Source organism: Carlito syrichta, unplaced genomic scaffold (assembly GCF_000164805.1).
Source record: "Carlito syrichta isolate Samal-C Ts95f unplaced genomic scaffold, Tarsius_syrichta-2.0.1 Scaffold304656, whole genome shotgun sequence".
NCBI classification, from domain to species: domain Eukaryota; kingdom Metazoa; phylum Chordata; class Mammalia; order Primates; family Tarsiidae; genus Carlito; species Carlito syrichta.
This window is the reverse complement of record NW_007248752.1, coordinates 38,260-56,253: the sequence shown is the minus strand read 5'-3', so window position 1 is coordinate 56,253 and position 17,994 is coordinate 38,260. Positions and strand designations below refer to the sequence as shown.

The 17,994-nt window shown below is 47.5% G+C and overlaps 1 protein-coding gene across 4 annotated transcripts in view; it reads left to right on the top strand.

Annotated features, from left to right (window-relative positions):
- Positions 1-1,376: 1,376 nt before the first annotated feature.
- Positions 1,377-17,994, top strand: part of COPZ1 (coatomer protein complex subunit zeta 1) — a 23,900-nt gene continuing 7,282 nt past the window's right edge. For 2 of the 4 annotated variants that reach the window (XM_021713659.1, XM_008060585.1), the window contains exons 1-4: positions 1,377-1,462; positions 15,143-15,211; positions 16,846-16,927; positions 17,546-17,637. In XM_021713659.1, coding sequence (XP_021569334.1) covers positions 1,445-1,462; positions 15,143-15,211; positions 16,846-16,927; positions 17,546-17,637 — 261 coding nt within the window. In that variant the 5' untranslated portion in view covers positions 1,377-1,444. Of the gene's footprint in view, positions 1,463-15,142; positions 15,212-16,845; positions 16,932-17,545; positions 17,638-17,994 lie in introns of all 4 variants that reach the window. The other 2 variants (XM_021713660.1, XM_021713661.1) reach the window with 2 other exon arrangements.

Here is a 17,994-nt window from a genome sequence, read left to right as displayed (position 1 = left end):
GCCCTTTTATTGTTTTAGGTGTTTCTCTGACTCTACTCTAAGACTATTAGAAAAACTCCTAGCCAGGCTCAGTGGTTCAGCCTGTAATCCCAGCACTTTGGGAGGCTGAGGTGAGTGGATTGCCTGAGCCCTCGGGTTCGAGACCCGCTTGGGCAACTTGGCGAGACCTCATCTCTACAATAAATCAAAAATCAGCCGGGCGTGGTAGTGCGCGCCTGTAGATCCAGCTACTTGGAAGGCTGAGGTGGAAGGATCGCCGGAGCCCAGCAGGTCGAGGCTGCGGTGGCTGGGAGCGGCCACTGCACTCCAGTCTGGGCGACAGAGACAGAGTGAGACTCCAACTCAAAAATAAAAAAAGAAAAACTCCTGGTGAGTTTGTACTCTTTTCTTGAAGAGCTCCTAAAGATATGGTCGTCAGAGATGGAGAGAAAACAAAATCCCTTTAGGATAATTAAGGCAATTTAAAGGATTAGGGTAAAGCAATAGGTATTCCTGACCTAAGAGAGGTCAAGGACCAGCGAACCCAGGGGTGGGGAAAAGCCAAGCTTCATCAAAACCCTCTCTTATTGTGAAATCCCTGCATTCAGTAAACTTCTCTTTTCTCATTTTGCAACGGCTTGTCCCTACTGGAAAACCACAGCCCCTACTCCCTGTACCTTCCCTTATTCTAATCCCTTTCCCCCTCTGCCCCTCCTACACTCTCCTCTCTAGTCTCCAATGCCCTAACATCCTACTCACGTTGAGCCAAATCAAATCGGCTTCTAGAAAGTCACGGGTGGTTTTTCGTCCTTCCCTGAGCCCAGCAAAGCGTGCGACTCCACCTTGGGGAGATTGTTACTGTGACAATCCGGTAGTCCTGGCGGTCCTGGTTTATCTAGTTAGCATCTCTCGGTCCACTCCATGGTTGTGCAGACTGTCTGAAAGGATGCTGAAGTGACCTGAGCTGCCTGAGGGCAGAGCTGGCCGTTGACCACAGCAACACAGGTATCCTGGACCAAACCGGGTCGCTGGGAATAGAAATTAGGGTAAGATTCCGTCGGGCGGGGCCCGTGTTAAAGGCTAAGGAGACATAGCGCCCCCTAAAGGGAGTGCTGATTAAAGCCGCGAAATCAGGCCGACACTATCACGTGCCCACCCCCTACCAATTGAAAATTAACAATCGCTTCCTCTGTTCCCCATGGAAACAACCCCGCCCCACTGACCCTCCCGCCCCAATCAGTTGTGAGGTTTCGACGTTTTATTGAGCGTTCAAGCTGACAGTCAAATACTCGCGCTTTTTGGTTGGACAGCTTGCTTCCGCTTATAATGATTGGTCCATAGAGCAAAGGGCTGGCTTATCTTTAGCCAATGATCCCTATCCTGGGCGGGGTCTAACGAGGACGCAGGGCCAATCAGCGGCGGCGTTACTTTTGCGGCTCCACGTCGGCAACAGCTGCGGGGGAAGATGGAGGCGCTGATTTTGGTAGGAGCCGGAGGGGCAGCGGAGATGCTGCGGTGTCCTCAGGGGCCGGGAGTCAGGGTTCAGCCAGACGGGAGGTGAGGGAAGGGGAGTTCCGGGTAATCCTTGGGGACTGAAGTTTCTACCGGTCCCTGGAATAAGTGTGTGGCCTAGTGCAGGAGTTAAAGCCTGGGTTTAGAGTAGGAAGCCCTGCCGGGGAGAGGGCAGAGAGTCAGTGGAAAGTTGAAGGGTACACAGAGAGAGTCCTTAGGACACACAGAATTATAAACGGACTGGATTAGGGTCCTTCAGGTTCCCTCTTATTCACAGCATTGTGGATGATATTCTGATTTGAATTTCCCCAAACTTCCAAAGTTTTAAGAACAGAATACCGGTGTTTTGTCATCACAGGCTCCTCCCGGTGTTTTCCGGAGTTTGACTCTCCATTGGTAATTCGTCCTTCAAAAAACTGTTTTACCTTCGGTTTCCTGTTAATCCCTGCTATATAAATGTGTCATGATAAAGAATCGATATTCCATCAAAGTTCTGGAATACCTGGTAGAGTTAGTATGGATTGTGGAATATATTTTTCCAGATTCCTTACTCTGTTCTCCTTTTCTGTCCCTATTTAGACTTTAGAAATTCTTATTGGATCTAGGATACCAATTTCTCCCTCTCTGGTTACATGAGAATTGTGGTGGCTGAAGGGGAGTGTTTTAGCTCTCTTGTCCATATGGTCCTTTTTGCTTGTTCAGACGAATAAAATACCTATTACCCATTCTTTAGCACTGGACCAGAGCATTTATCTCGAAAGTGCCATATCTGTTTTGCAATTTGGAGATGTGTGTGTGTGGTGTGTGTAGTACAGTGTAGGAATTTAGCTCCCAGCCTCTTTCCCTAATTGAGTTGAACTCTTAGGCCTTTTTCCAAAGAAATTTTCTTGTTTTTTATGTTCCTTCAGATCTCATATGTGTACACATCCAGATCCTCATCAACTAGAAGAAAATAACAGGTTATAGCCAGGTGTGATGGCTCACGCCTATAATCCTAGCACTTTGGGAGACCGAGGTGAGAGGATTGCCTGAGCCTGCAGTTCGAGATCAGCCTGGGCAACTTGGCGAGACCTCACCTCATCTCTGCAATAAATAAAAAAAGAAAAGAAAAGAACAGGTTTTAATTACCCTCTTTAAACATGTTAGAGATAATTTCTTCTCATTTTATGGGTGGGTCAAATCTAGGTAAAAAGGTTACAATCTGAGTAGTTTTTAATATTTTCTGTACCAGGCAGTTCCAAGTATTCTTTTTTTTTTTTTTTTTTTTTGAGTTGGAGTCTCACTGTCATCCAGACTGGAGTGCAGTGGCCACTCCCGGCCACCGTAGCCTCGACCTGCTGGGCTCTGGCGATCCTTCCACCTCGGCCTTCCAAGTAACTGGAACTACAGGCGTGTGCTACCACGCCTGGCTGACTTTTGATTTATTGTAGAGCTGAGGTCTTGCCAAGTTATCCAGGCGGGTTTCGAACCCGTGGGGGCTCAGGCAATCCTCTCACCTCAGCCTCCCAAAGCGCGGGATTACAGGCTGAGCCACCGAGCCCGGCTCCAAGTATTCTTAATCAAGTAACAGACTAGGATAGAGTCCAGGGAATTCATTTCTTTGGAAGTTTCTAGACTGTTCCCTATGAATGTTTAGAAGGGAATCTGCTTAGCGGTAAAGGAGTGAGGAAGATGACACTCGGGGAGCCTTGTGGCAGTGAGTCTGTGTGTAGTAGTGAGTTGGGGGAGTTACATGTGAAAGTCTCCTGTCTCTATTACATTTCTCTTTCCTTAGTTTTCTGTCTTTGCTTCCTCGGTGACTTCTGTTTCAGCCAGCAGCTTCTTTATTCCTCCAATTTATGCCTAAGATGCTGGATTCACAGATTCCTGTGAATTTGGTCAGATACCCCTGAACTTCGCTTTAAAATCCACACTGATTCTTTGTCATGGAGAGCCTGTGATACAGGATTATGGGCACCTAAGGAAGTGCAGTGTCAAAAGTAGGATTAGATTTTGATTTCTTTGTCCTCCTGGACCAATTCTCTCTTTGATGGTACTGTAGGTTCTCTCATCACAGCTTTCCACCTCTTCAATATGCAAAATTGTCCTTTCAGCTGTCAGAATCTCACTCTGTAGCTCAGGCTGGAGTGCAGTGGCATGTTCATGACAACCACAGCCTCAACCTGCTGGGCTCAGCCCTCCAAGTAGCTGGAATTACAGGCACGTGTCACCATGCCTGGCTGATTTTTTGATTTATTGTAGAGATGAGGTCTTGCCAAGTTGCCCAGGCTGGTTTTGAACCTGTGAGCTCAGGCAATCCTCTCATCTCAGCTTCCCAAGTGCTGGGATTATAGGTATGAGCCACCGCGCCTGGCAACAGGTATCAATTCTTGTGCTTGTGATATTAAACTAATATTTTCCTTCATCTTTGTCAACTCTTTGCTACTTTTTTTTCTCCTTACAATTTTAATGTATTTTGGGCCCCCAATTAAGAAGTTAATTCCAGCCGGCTCGGTGGCTCAGCCTGTAATCCCGTGCCTTTGGGAGGCTGAGGTGAGTGGATTGCCTGAGCCTGCGGGTTCGAGACCCGCCTGGGCAACTTGGCGAGACCTCATCTCCACAATAAATCAAAAATGAGCCGGGTGTGGTAGCTCGCGCCTGTAGTTCCAGCTACTCAGAAGGCTGAGGCGGAAGGATCGCCAGAGCCCAGCAGGTTGAGGCTGCGGTGGCCAGGAGCAGCCACTACAGTCCAGTCTGGGTGACAGAGTGAGACTCCAACTCAAAAAAAAAAAGAAGTTAACTCCAACTGTTTTCATCTGGAGTTTCATGATAGAGAGAATTGAACCCTAAGACCCTAGGACATTCATTGTGTGTAATAAATTAACTTCTCTGTATCCACAGTGGTACTAGTTTTGTGCCATCTTGGGAGAAGTGAGAAAATAGTCATTTCAATAACTTTCCTCATTCTGTGGTTCAGATAAGGAATCTTAGTGAGAATCAGGCGATATTTCCTGAATATCTTCTCTTGCTACCCACACAATCCGGCCCACACAATCAGCTCCATCTGATTCAGAATGACCTTTCTCCTCTCTTCCTCTCCCCTTCTCTGTCTACTCAGCAGCAACTCTTGATTCTTAGGTCTTCATCTTCATTATGAAAAATGTGAGGAACCCCTGGGTCTCACCTTAGCTCTCTACTGTGCTAGAGTTTACTGTACCCGGATAGTATTTAACAAACCACATCTTAGGCAGGCTCCTTCTGTTATTCCTTTATTCTTCCTCCTCTCACATTTGTATTTCCTGTCTCTGCTGGACCTCTGGGGAAATCTGGTCAAAGCATAATCTTCTCTACACACTTCTCCAAGGCACACAGCTGCAGGATGTTGAGAACAAGGGAAGAGAAAGCTTGAGGGGGTCAGTAAGGCTATTGATTGAAATTAGTTATGGAATTTCTGACTAACAATAGATTCCCTTCATTAGGTGCTTTATGGTGGGTCACATTTCTTTCTTGAATTAAGTATCCAACTCTCACGTTCAGGCAGATTTGTCTAATCATTTCCAGGTCCCCTCATTGGGTCTAAGGAAAGAGACCTTTTCATCTCCTTCAGTTCCCAGTGCTTCCTGATAATGCTCTCAGCCTGCTGTTTCTGCTGCTTCTTTCTTTTTGAGTTGTGAATGGAGAGGGATCTCTGCCAGTCACTACTCTCCATTAATGGCTTGTAGAGTCTTTTTTTTTTTTTTCTTTTGAGTTGGAGTCTCACTCTGTCACCCAAACTGGAGTGCAGTGGCCACTCCCGGCCACCGCAGCCTCGACCTGCTGGGCTCTGGCGATCCTTCCACCTCAGCCTTCCGAGTAGCCAGAATTACAGGCGGGCGCTACCACGCCCGGCTGATTTTTTATTTATTTATTGTAGAGATGAGGTCTCGAACCCGCGGGCTCAGGCAATCCACTCATCTCAGCCTCCCAAAGGCGTGGGATTACAGGCTTAGCCACCGAGCCCGGCTTGACTTGTGGAGTCTTAAAGATAATGACTTATCCTGTCTCTCCCTTCTCCCTTTTTTCCTCAAAGCTGAATTACTCTAGCAGTTTGGATCCTTAAATCTTTGATCATAGATTTCATTTTTTCTGATCCTCTCTGGATTTACCTTTTGAGTGCTTCTCCAGTGCTTTACAGACTCGTCTTTTAATTCTGTACTCTTTCCTTAATGTTTTATTCCGAAATAATGATCAAATCCCAAATTCTAAGCCTCATTCAAAAATCAGGCCATCCAAAGTGCACAAGGGTATGAGTGTAGATGGAGGAGAAAACTACGCAGAATGCATCAATGACTCTTAAAGGTTGATATTGCTCCTTGGCCTTCGCTTCCTGAATCATCTTAATGGGGCTTTTGTTAAATTCCTTTGGCACTAACAGTAGAGGTACTTGGCCTAAATGCCCCCTCCCCCTGCTCTGGGCAAAGGTATCAATTACATTAAGCCCCCAAAGCACTCCCATCTCGTTCCTGGCAGTCCCCTGTGCCCCTCTCCCAGCTGCGTCCTTGCCGGTGCCTGGCCCCTCCATTTCGTTAGGAGAAGCAATCTCTTCGTTTCTGCGCTGTGGAGATATATTTCTCAGCTAGGGCGCGAGCAGTGCCAGCACTGCCCCCGGTGAGGTCCCTGGCAGCCATAAAAATTTTTATTGTGATTATGTTGGTGTCGGGGTGTCCATCTGGGTTATTGCACACCTAGTTTAATTGATTGAAGTTTAATTTATTGACACTTCAAATTAAATGATCAGAATAAACTGTGCTGTTACTCTGGCCGGCTTGTTTTAATGGTTGATTGCTGGAAGCAGACCTCGGCTTGAACTAAAACCCCCAAAGAGCAATTGGCGCTGCCTCTAACTCTCCCCATGCCTTGCCCTCCAAGAAGACCTTGTTATAGATTTCCGACGTATTTATATATATATTTTTCCCTTTCTTTCACAGTGGTGAGAAAGAGTTGGTCCCTGGCAAGGTATAAATTATATCAAAGATGTAGGGGAGCTGTCACATGGTCAGAAGAGAAGGAAGGGGCCTCCATGTGAAGAAAACCTCCATGAGAAGCCAGGTCTGCCTTGGGAGGCGGAGGATAAATGCAGTTATCCAGATATTTGAGGGAGCCTAGCGGCGGTTTAGAATTTTTTTTCATCTAGATATTTGCTGTTTCTTACTTTATACTGTTGATGTGACTTGGTTAGAGTCAAGATACTGACAAGAAAACAAGCTGTGGAAAGGGGGGCTGGAGAGGGCGGGTAAAAGATGGAGCAGGGATAAAGAATTAGTGCCCACGTCCTCACTTGTACGGGAGTAATTAGGAAGAGGGAAGGCAGAGTGCCCATGGGACAGCCGATGTAAATGAATTGGGAGGCCAAGTCCATGCACACCATAAGATGTTTGTATTGGCAAGAGCCTTCTCACTTTATGCCTCCTGTTTCTGGGAAAAATAGATCTTCTTTAACATCAGATTACTAGAGGGATCTCTCCTGGCCTTAGATTCCCTAGTCTCTGTCACCTCTTCTGGTGTTTGACTACTCCCATCTCTTCAGGAAGTCCTTCTGGTTGTATAACTTAGGTCATACATGCTGCAGATAAAGCTTGTCTCCTTACTTGGCTTTTTTTTTTTTTTTTTTTGAGTCAGAGTCTCACTCTGTCGTCCAGGCTGGAGTGCAGTGGCATGCTCACGGCCACTGCAGCCTTGACTTGCTGGACTCAGGCGATCCTTCCGCCTCAGCCTTCCAAGATGCTGGAACCATAGGCATGTGCCACCACACCTGGCTGAAGTTTTTTTTTAATTTATTATAGAGATGAGGTCTCGTCATGTTGCTCGGGCTGGTCTTGAACCCGTAAGCTCAAGTAGTCCTCTCATCTCGGCCTCCCAAAGTTCTGGGATTACAGGCGTGAGCCACTGTGCCTGGCCTGGCTTTTTTATTTTCTCATTCTTTTTTTTTTTTTGAGTTGGCGTCTCACTCTGTTGCCCAGGCTGGAGTGCAGTGGCATGCTCATAGCCACCACAACCTCAACCTGCTGTGCTCAGGCGGTCCTTCCAAGTAGCTGGGACTACAGGTGTGTGCCACCTTGCCCAGCTATTTTTTTTTTTTTAATTTATCGTTGAGACAAGGTTTTATCATGTTGCCCAGGTTGGTCTTAAACCTCTGGGCTGAGACAGTGCTCTCGCTTTGGCCTCCCAAAGTGCTGGGATTACAGGCATGAGCCACCATGCCTGGCTTTATTCTCTCACTCTCAATACAGATATCTCATCCACAGCCAATTGGCCTGGATAGCTCTGTCAACCAATTTTCTCCAACTCCTTTTCTATTGTGTGGTTTTAGAGAGAGACTGAAACCAGAGAATAGAGCAGATCTGCCTTGGGTTGATTTGGGGGCATAAATAGACTGAAAGATAACACAGAGACTGTCAGTTCAGTCTTTCAGAGACTAGTTTTTTGTTTTCTGGAGCAGATGAGGGAGGGCAGAGGGATAAAAAATCATGACCAAGGACCCATCAGAAGTGGGTCTAGGCCTGTTTCATTTTTTCCTTTTCTGAGTGACATTTACATGAGGGCTCCTGGATTACCAGACTGGAAAGCAGGAGGTTCCAGTGCTGCTCTCAGGCTTCAGGCATGGAGTGCAGTCTGATTTCTGTTCAGCTTGTCTCTTCCCAACAGTGCTGCTTGATCCCTCATTACTGTGGTTCTTTCACGTCTATAATAGTTGAAGCGTTAGGAACCGTGTGACCCCTACACAAATAGCTCTCTGGTAAATGGGCTTTCTGGATTTTGAGGAAGGGCCTGAGACTGTAATCCTAAAGAGCGTGAGGCTTTGGCCATCTCTGCCGTCATTGAAAGCTGGAGGGGTGCGATGCTGCTCTTTACTCCCCCTGCTGGCTGTATTAGTTTTCTCAATCATAGTTATTAATTTATGAAGGCCTCACACACATTTATTGAAGTCATTACTGGGCGCCAGGCAGAAGGGAGGGGGTGATGCATGAAAGTATCACTTATCCCCCCTTTTTTCTCCCTCCATACCATCTTATCTTCAGAGAGAATCTCATTTAATTCTAAACCCAAGTCTGTGAACTCCTTGAAATCATAAAAATTTGTGAATGTGTGTTTTGCTGGGAGCAAGGTCCATAGATTTCATCAGCTTACCAAAAGTGTCTGCTGTAACTCAAAAAAGGTATTAACCTTAACTGATGTAGGTCAGGCTTCTAATTTCTCCGATGAGGAAGCTGAGTCTCAGAAAGGGAAACCTTGAGTCAATGGCTGATCCAGACTGAAATACAGGGATTATGGCCAGGCGTGGCAGAGGTGGGAGGATAACTTGAGCCCAGGAGTTCAAGTCCAGCCTGGGCAACATAGCGAGACCCCCATCTCTACTTAAAAAATAAAAGTGTTGACTGGGCTCAGTGGCTCATCCTGTAATCTCAGCACTTTGGGAGGCCAAGGCAAGTGAATTACCTGAGACTGCGGGTTCGAGACCAGCCCAGGAAACTTGGCAAGCCTCGTCTCTACAATAAATCAAAGATTAGCCGGGCATGGTGGCACGTGCCTGTAGTTCCAGCTACTTGGAAGGCTGAGGGGGAAGGCTCGCCGGAGCCCAGCAGGTCGAGGCTGTGGTGGCCGGGAGCATGCTACTGCACTCCAGTCTGGGCAACAGAGTGAGACTCCAATTCAAAAATAAAATAAAATAAAATAAAATAAAAGGGTTATAGGAGTTGAGACATTTTCTCCTGCACTGTCAAGACTCTTGGTGACTGTGCTTTCTGTGTTTTGTGTCTGTGTCAGGCAGGAAGATCTTTCTAGATGTCTCTTCCTGCCATCAGTAGACTTCTAAAACATGTTCAGCTTTCTCTTTATAACCAATTTTTGATCTCATGTCAGCTGGGTAATGTTCTGTGATACCTGTGGCTTCTATTCTTTCCTGGACTTTGCTTCTTGAATAGAATCTGGTATCTGAAAACTGCTCTTCCCTGTCAAAGCCTTTTGCTAATTCTTTTCATCTGAAGTTCATAGGCTGGTGGCTGGCAGATTGGAGCCCTTAACCCCAGAGGAGCTTTTAGTTTTAAAAAAGTTGGCACAGAGTCAGGGAGCAAAATTAGCCATGTGGAGCTGGGAGTGGTATCTGGGAATTTCTCCTTCTAGTTTTTACTGTCATGGTTTTACTTTATAAATAGGACCGAGAGAAGAGCATCTTGTTACAGTTCCTAATTGATCAAGACCTAATGCCAAGTCAGGGTACCCCCCTTTTGGGGTGGCCTTAAGGATTCTTTTAAATAGGAAATGAAGAACCTTGCAGTCATCGCAGCCAGAGTCTTCCTTGCACTCTTTCAGCTCTGTGGATAGCATCCTGTAACTCCATGAAGATCTCTTGGTTCTTTCCCCTCTAAACGAATTAAGTAATTAGTCACAGCTCCCAAATAGCCTGTCTACCTTCTTCAAGTTCTGTTCCCCAGTCTTTTGTGGCTTATCAACACCTTACCCCAGAGTATTCTCTTACCGTGTACATGGTGAACAGACTCAGCCCCATGGTTTTTCAGAACCCATCTCTACTAGTTTGTCTTATAAGGCACACACATAGAGAGATTTTATCCAGAGCTGCCTTTTAAGAGTATTTTTGCTGCTGACTGTAATCCCGAGGAAGCTGCAGGCCATCCAGAAGGCCCACAGGGGGCAGCCCTAGGAATGGCTCTTCCCCTCTAGGCCTCTGTGTGCTGGGGAGGGCATCTGGGAGGTGGTGGATGTTTTGCACCAGGCTTCAGAAGCCCCTGATTGGAGATCAGAGACTCATTTGCTGCAGCCTCATTGCTTGTTTGGTGATGTTTCGCTGTTCTGAGGAGAGCATTCCAGCTTTCCTGATAATAAAGACACGCACGAAGCTCTCTCTAAGCCCCCAGCCTCCCTCAGCCCAATCTGCCTGTGCATCACCCCAGGCACTGTTAGCATTTGAGGTGAAGTTCTGTTATACACTCAGGCTGTGGCTCTCTGAAAGTCAGTGCATCACAGAACTTTGTCTCGAAAGCTTTCTAGCAGCTACCCATGTGGGGAGTGGGAGGAAAGAATAGACCTTTAAAGTTCTTTGAATACAGCCCTAAGCTTATAGGGTCTTTCTCAACAATCAGCATTTAATGTGTTACAAGGTCAAGCCTAGTCCATTGTCTAGGAAGCCCATTGCTCCGTGGCTGGGAGTTATTTATAAACTTGCCCTTTGCAAAAACTTAAAATGAAATTACATTATCAGTAATGGCTTCTGGGGCCTTTAAACTGGCTGGTTTTATGGTGGGAGGAGAACCCCTAGCCCTCCCCACTCCTGAGAGGTGGAGGCCCTAGGCTGAAGTGGAAGCAGCTGCAGTCAGGAGGTGGCAGGAGAATAGAGGAGGAGACGCTGGCTCCAGAGCGACTGAGTGGAGACTTGGAGCAGCCTGTAAGCTCGCCCAGGCCCTCAGCTTTATTTAGCGTGGCTCTTCCCTTGAAGTTTGGAAGCCTTGTCTTTCCCCTCTCAGAGCTCTAACAAGCTCAAGTCAAAGCCAGTCTTTATCCTTGCCTGCCTTAGCCTGCCTTTTATTCTTCCCAGGAAGATCCAATGTATCTATTTTTGGGACTTCTTTGATAATGTCTTCTAGGAAGCCAGTGAAAGGAGCCAGGAGCAGAACCCAGGGGTGTGCTTCTCTCTGCCAGTGTGGCTGTTTCAGGCACTCACACCCTGTTGGCCACAAGGGACATTGTCCGACTCTCCCAGTTGGCTGGTGGCCATTAGGGCTTTTCTTTTTTTTGGGTTCTCGGGATGCCAGACTCTATGGCTACGAGAACCAGTTTCCTATGCCAGAGTAGTGCCCAGTTTAAACTAATGGGCATCTCCTAAGGTTGCTGTGATGTGGATAGAGGAACAACGCCAAATATTTCCAGGGAAAAGGTTGTGGGAAAATGATTTCTTCTAAATGTCCTTCCCTTTGGACTTCTTTTCTCTTCCATTACAGAAGCTCATTCCCATCAGTGTCTCCCTTTTGGTGAACTGAGGGCCCAAGTTGCCACAGAATTGAGCCTGCTGTATGGGAAGATCCTTTTAGGAGAAGTTAGGAGTTAGGAGAACTACTTCTAGTTATGATCTTTTAGATTAGAATCTAGAGAACTAGCCGGGCTCGGTGGCTCAGCCTGTAATCCTGCGCCTTTGGGAGGCTGAGGTGAGTGATTAGCCAGACGTGGTGGCACGCAACTGTAGTCCCCAGCTACTTGGAAGGCTGAGGCAGAAGGACCACCTGAGCTCCACAGGTTGATGTTGCCATGGCCAGGATGCTGCCATGATGCTCTACAATAAATAAAAAATTAGCCAGGCGTGGTAGCGCGCGCCTGTAGTTCCAGCTACTTGGAAGGCTGAGGTGGAAGGATAGCCGGAGCCCAGCAGGTTGAGGCTGCAGTGGCCGGGAGCAGCCACTGCACTCCAGTCTGGGCGACAGAGTGAGACTCCAACCCCCCCCAAAAAAACAAAAAAAGAATCTAGAGAACTTCCCTTATAGACAACAGAGTTCTTTGGTTTGTGAGAGGAGTTTCTCATGCCTTGTTTATTCTAGACTGCACATAGGATGGGCCTATAGGACTATTTGCCAGAAGAAAGAGAAGGTTGGTAGTAATGTTACCCAAAATGACCACACTGGAAAATCCACTTATATGTGGAAGTCTAATGGTAAGAAGTCCCCTAGGTGCTTCCTGTACTAAGACATTTTTATTTTATTCTCAGACTTCCTTTATTCTCTCAATTCTTCAACAGATATTGAGAGTTTAGTATATGTCACACACTGTTCTGGATAAATCAGTGAACAGAACATAAAAATGGAAGTCCTCAAGAGTTCAAGTGGGGAAAGCTTACATTCCTTATCACCTTGTCAAAAGGCTAGGTTCCTTTTACTCCCGTTTATTTTTTTTCTTGGAGTTGGGAGTCTCACTCTGTTGGCCAGGCTGTAGTGCAGTGGCAGCATCATGGCCATGGCAACATCAACCTGTGGAGCTCAGGTGATCCTTCTGCCTCAGCCTTCCAAGTAGCTGGGGACTACAGTTGCGTGCCACCACGTCTGGCTAATTTTTTTTATTTCTTGTAGAGACAAGGTCTAGCCATGTTTTCCTGGCTGGGCGCAAACTCTGATCTCAGGCAATCCTCTCACCTTGGCCTCCCAAAGTTCTGGGATTACAGATGTGAGTCACTGTACCTGGCCATTTTTTGTTTTTTTGAGTTGGAGTCTCACTCTGTCGCCCAGACTGGAGTGCAGTGGCCGTACCCGGGTAGCTGGAATTACAGGGATGTGCTACCATGCCTGGCTGATTTTTTGATTTATTGTAGAGATGAGGTCTTGCTGCCCAGGTGGTCTCGAACCCGCGGGCTCAGGCAATCCACTCAACTCAGCCTCCCAAAGGCGCGGGATTACAGGCTGAGCTACCGAGCCCGGCTCCATTCTTCTTTAATTTTTAATTTTTTTTTTTTTTTGAGTTGAAGTCTTACTCTGTCACCCAGACTGGAGTGCAGTGGCCGCTCCCGGCTACCACAGCCTCGACCTGCTGGGCTCCGGCGATCCTTCCGCCTCAGCATTCCAAGTAACTGGAGCTACAGATGCGCGCTACCACGCCCGGCTAATTTTTTTGATTTATTTTAGAGATGAGGTCTTGCCAAGTTGCCCAGGCAGGTCTCGAACCCGCGGGCTCAGGCAATTCACTTACCTCAGCCTCCCACAGTGCTGGGATTACAGGCTGAGCCACCAAGCTCGGCTAATTTTTAATTTTTATATAGCGATGAGATCTCGCTACGTTGCCAAGGCTGGTCTCGAACTCCTGGGCTCAAGCAATCTTCTTGCCTCAGCCTCCCAAAGTGTTGGGATTATAGGCATGAGCCACCGTGCCTGGTCTCCTTTTACTCCCATTCTTAATCCCCCTCTCTGTCCCCACCCAGCTAGGGTCGGTTCTTTACATGGAACCATAAACCTCCTGGAGCCTCATGGAACAGTTTATCTTTGTAGAGGCTGCAGTTTCTGGGTTCTGGCAAGGATTCTTTCTCCCTCCATCTTGAATCTTTGTTAAACACATACTTTTGTGTTTGGCTGCTGTGGGGACTGTGGGCTTTCTGTGGGCCAGGAAAAAGGTAGGAAAGCAACAGGCTTGTCTCCTAGCATAATGAATAGCAGTGGTAAACAATGTTGATTAGAAAGTCAAGGAATGTGAGGCTGCAGACACCTTTCATATACATATCACTGTCTGCTCTCTCTTCTACACTGTATTTATTTTTTAGAAACAAGGTCTCACTCTGTCACCTGGGCTGGAGTGCAGTGATGTAATCATGGCTCACTGCAGCCCAGAACTCCTGGCTTCAAGCAGCCCTACTGCCTCAGCCTCCTGCACTTTTTCCTCTCCTAGTTAGCGGTTCCCTAGCAGTTGCAGGGGTAGAGGGGGCACCAGGCCACATAAGCTTTTGCAGCATAATGTGCTAGCAGTTGAACAAGGGAGTTGTTTTCAGTGTGATCATTAAGGCTGATACTGTGATCCTTTACAAGAGCCAATATCCTGTGATTCATTCTTAGTAGTGAAAGAAATGCCCCTTTTGCTCACTGACTGTAGCCCCAGAGCACTTCTCAGATCGTCTCACTGCTTCCTAACTGCCCCCAAAATTCAGGTTGATCTTTGTCCTAGCAAGTTAAGTCGTAGTGGTTAGGGTCTAGTGGAGGAACTGGGGATCATAGGGGAGTTTTTTGAAGGTGACTGTCTTAGTGGGCTGCATTCGGAACCGGTGTGTGTGTGTGTGTGTGTGTGTGTGTGTGTGTGTGTGTGTACGTACGTACGTGTACACATGGACACTCATTTCCTGTGGCTCTGTGTGAATGTTTAGGGAAGGCTTGCTTTATGCCTCTGCATTGCTACTGCATTTAGACTGCAGAAACTTTCAAGTATACTAGAACATTCAACTTTATTTTCAAATGGCCTTGTGCAGTGCCTGTTAATTAATCTGGACACATTCCATATCCACCTGCAATGGGAGACCAGAGAGGGAAGGTAATTTGGAAAATAACTGTACCTTAATATTTGGAAATAACAGCATGACCTATCTTGATTAAGCCCCATGTGAGTCAGAGAAACTGTTTCTCTGATAGTGCCTTGGAGTCCTTTGTTGAAATACTCCCTCCCAGCCGGGCTCAGTGACTCAGCCTGTAATCCCGCGCCTTGGGAGGCTGAGGTGAGTGGATTGCCTGAGCCCGTGGGTTCAAGACCTGCCTGGGCAACTTGGTGAGACCTCATCTCTCCAATAAATAAAAAAAAAAATTAGCCGGGTGTGGTAACGTGCGCCTGTAGTTCCAGCTACTTGGAAGGCTGAGGCGGAAGGATCACCGGAGCCCAGCAGGTCGAGGCTGCGGTGGCTGGGAGCGGCCACTGCACTCCAGTCTGGGCGACAGAGAGAGACTCCAACTCAAAAAAAAAAAAGAAAAGAAAAGAAATACTCCCTCCCTCAATTCAGCTTATTTACCACTGGTCATTTTCAATGGGAAATGTCAGACTCTAACTATGTTGGGGTAAGGAACATACAGAGGTCCTTCTGTGTCTTCTTGCAGACTAGGGGGAGGTATCTGGTTTACCAGGGGTAGTGGGAGCCTGCAAGACTGAAGGTGTGTTCATGTCTCTTTAGGAACCCTCCCTGTATACTGTGAAAGCCATTCTGATCCTGGACAATGATGGAGATCGACTTTTTGCCAAGGTGAGATTCCCTTTCAGATTAGTTTAGGAGCAGAACAAAGACTGATTCTGAGATTTGAATCTTGGGACTGGTCCTATTAGCTTATTTTCCTCAGTAGTTTAATTTTGAGGATTCTTCCTTTTTACCTTGACTACTCCAGATAAAACCTGTTTTCAGCTGGGTGCAGTGGCTCATGCCTGTAATCCCAGCACTCTGGGAGATGGAGGCAAGAGAATTGCCTGAGCCCAGGGGTTCAAGACCAGCCTGGGCAACTTGGCAGGACCTCGCCTCTACAATAAATCAAAAAATTAGCTGGGTGTGGTGGTGCATACCTGTGGTTCCAGCTTCTTAGAAGGCTGAGTTGGAAAGATTGCCTGAGTCCAGCAGGCTGAGGCTGTGGTGGCCATGAGTGTGCCACTGCACTCCAGCCTGGGTGACAGAGTGACACTCCAACTAAAAAAAAAAAAAAAACAACTCTGTTTTCTTCTGTTCCTTAGTCACAGCTTCCTTGCTCGCTGTCCTCAGACTGACCTCCTTTGTTATCAGCCTCTGAGTAGGGAGAAGCTTTGGAACCTTGGTTGCTAACAAAGCACTGTGTTAAGCGGCAGCCTGCCCATGTCCATCATTCGTGTTCCCTTCCCTTCTACCTTGTCCCCTTCCCTGGGTTTTTCCAGGGAATTCTCTTGCAATTCCAGGGTTCCAGACCTAGGTTCACAGCCATCACTAAGCTTCTTACTACCTGACTTTCCCAGAGTGATGTTTCCAACTTTGGATCTGTTGAAAGAAAGAAGAAAGGACACCCCTCTCCTCTCCTTCCATGTTCTCCCCCTCCTGTAGAAATCTCTTCTGTCCCTGGTGTATTAACTCCGGGCGAGCATAGCATAAATCAATCAGCATGTAGAGATTAGTTTAGAATTCACCAGCTGTTCCTCCCTGTAATTGGATGTAACTATGCAGGACACCTTTTGAAACAGTTATCCAGTTACTAAATGCCAGACCTGTCATAGGTCTTCAGCTGACTGCGACGGATTAGCCCCTAAAGAGCAGAGCGATTTAGCAGCCGCATCTCCACCCCCTTGCCAGGGAGAGCCTGGGAATGGGCTCAGTGATGTGCTAGGTTGCCTCCTGCATCTTTCAGTTCGCAGAAAAGAAAGCTGGGATATAAGAGACCATGGGGCAGGGCTTGCCTTTCTTTGGAGGGGGGTTTTGCAGCCTTTCCTTTTCTTCAGCTTTACGCAGTGAGTGAGGGGCTGAAGGAGGTGTTCTGTGCTTCTCGGATTTCTGGCATTCTCTGGCGCTGCTCCCTGGCGTGGGTAGCTCCCAGGAAGCACTTGATGGGAACCGTCTTAGGAGAGCTCTCCTAGATTGCAGACAGGAGCAGAGCCTTGTCATAGGGCTGGTAGGCCTCTACCCTCAGACAGTCTTCGAAATGTGAGGTGGGGTTGCTTATAGCAGGTTCTTTAATTGTTTTAAAAATTCAATGACTCACTGCCTGTTCCCTGCCCCTCCAGTCCTTTCTTCTTCATGTCACTGTTTCTCCCTTGCCCCATGCCTTGAAGGAGAGAAATCCAAGCTCCCAGGGCAAAACACAGTCGCAAATCATTCTAGGCTCCCAGCTCTAATGACCCAACCCTGTCTCCTTTCCCTCTGACCAGTACTATGACGACACCTACCCCAGTGTCAAGGAGCAAAAGGCCTTTGAGAAGAACATTTTCAACAAGACCCATCGGACTGACAGTAGGTCATTTTACTTTCACCACTCCCCATGTTGGGGGACAGTGGTGGGAAGGGGGTGGCAGCAGGGCTGCGGAGAAAGGATGAAGTGACTGTGCCTCCTTTTTCACTTTTCCCTCCCTCCCCTCATATAATAAACTCTTCAGAAATGTAATGGGGAGGTGAGTGTACCTCACGCGGGAATACCGTGCTGGAAGGTTGGCTGTTAGCTACCTGTCTAGTCCCTGGATTTATGAGCCTCCCTTGACAAATTTAACTGCAGCGCTGCTTATTGTACCGCATCCATTAGGGCAGGTAAATGGAAGTCTGTAAAGGTGACCGCTCTGCATTTTCACCTCCGAAGGATCGACTAGTATCCTGTCTCATACACAAGGAGGGAAATAAGTGTAGTGGGCAGTGGGAGGGGAGGGGTGGCGAGAGGAGAAGATACATTCAGACTCCCCCAAGTTTACACTTCTCTTCTGCTGCCACCCAAAAAGAGCAGATCAGCTTCGGTCTGTGGAGGTCATTACAGTCTGCCTAATGTCAGCCCCAAACAGCTGGGTACCAGGAGTTCTAGGTAGCTCCTTCTGTCCCCTTCCTGGTCTCAGGCCACCTACTGTTTCCCCTTTTTGTCCCCAGGTGAAATTGCCCTCTTGGAAGGTCTGACAGTGGTGTACAAAAGCAGTATCGATCTCTATTTCTATGTGATTGGCAGCTCCTATGAAAACGAGGTGAGACTCCCCAGCCCTTTCTGCTGTCTCGGATCTTCCTTCCTGAGCCACAGGCAGTGCAGTGCATAGCCCTTGGCTTGGGGCCCGAGGAGAGCCATGTTCCCCTGGCTTGACTGGACTAATGAAGTTGTCAGAGATCATCATCCCCTCACAGTTGTGGCCCAGCAAGTGCTTCAGTCTAGGAAGGAAGTGTTCCCATGCAGGAGACACCATTGGTGTTTTAATATCTTCCCTGGCCAGGCACGGTGGTTCAAGCCTGTAATCCCAGCACTTTGGGATGCTGGGGCAAATGAGGCAAGAGAATTGCCTGAGTCCAGGTGTTCAAGACCAGCCTGGGCAACTTGGTGAGACCTTGTC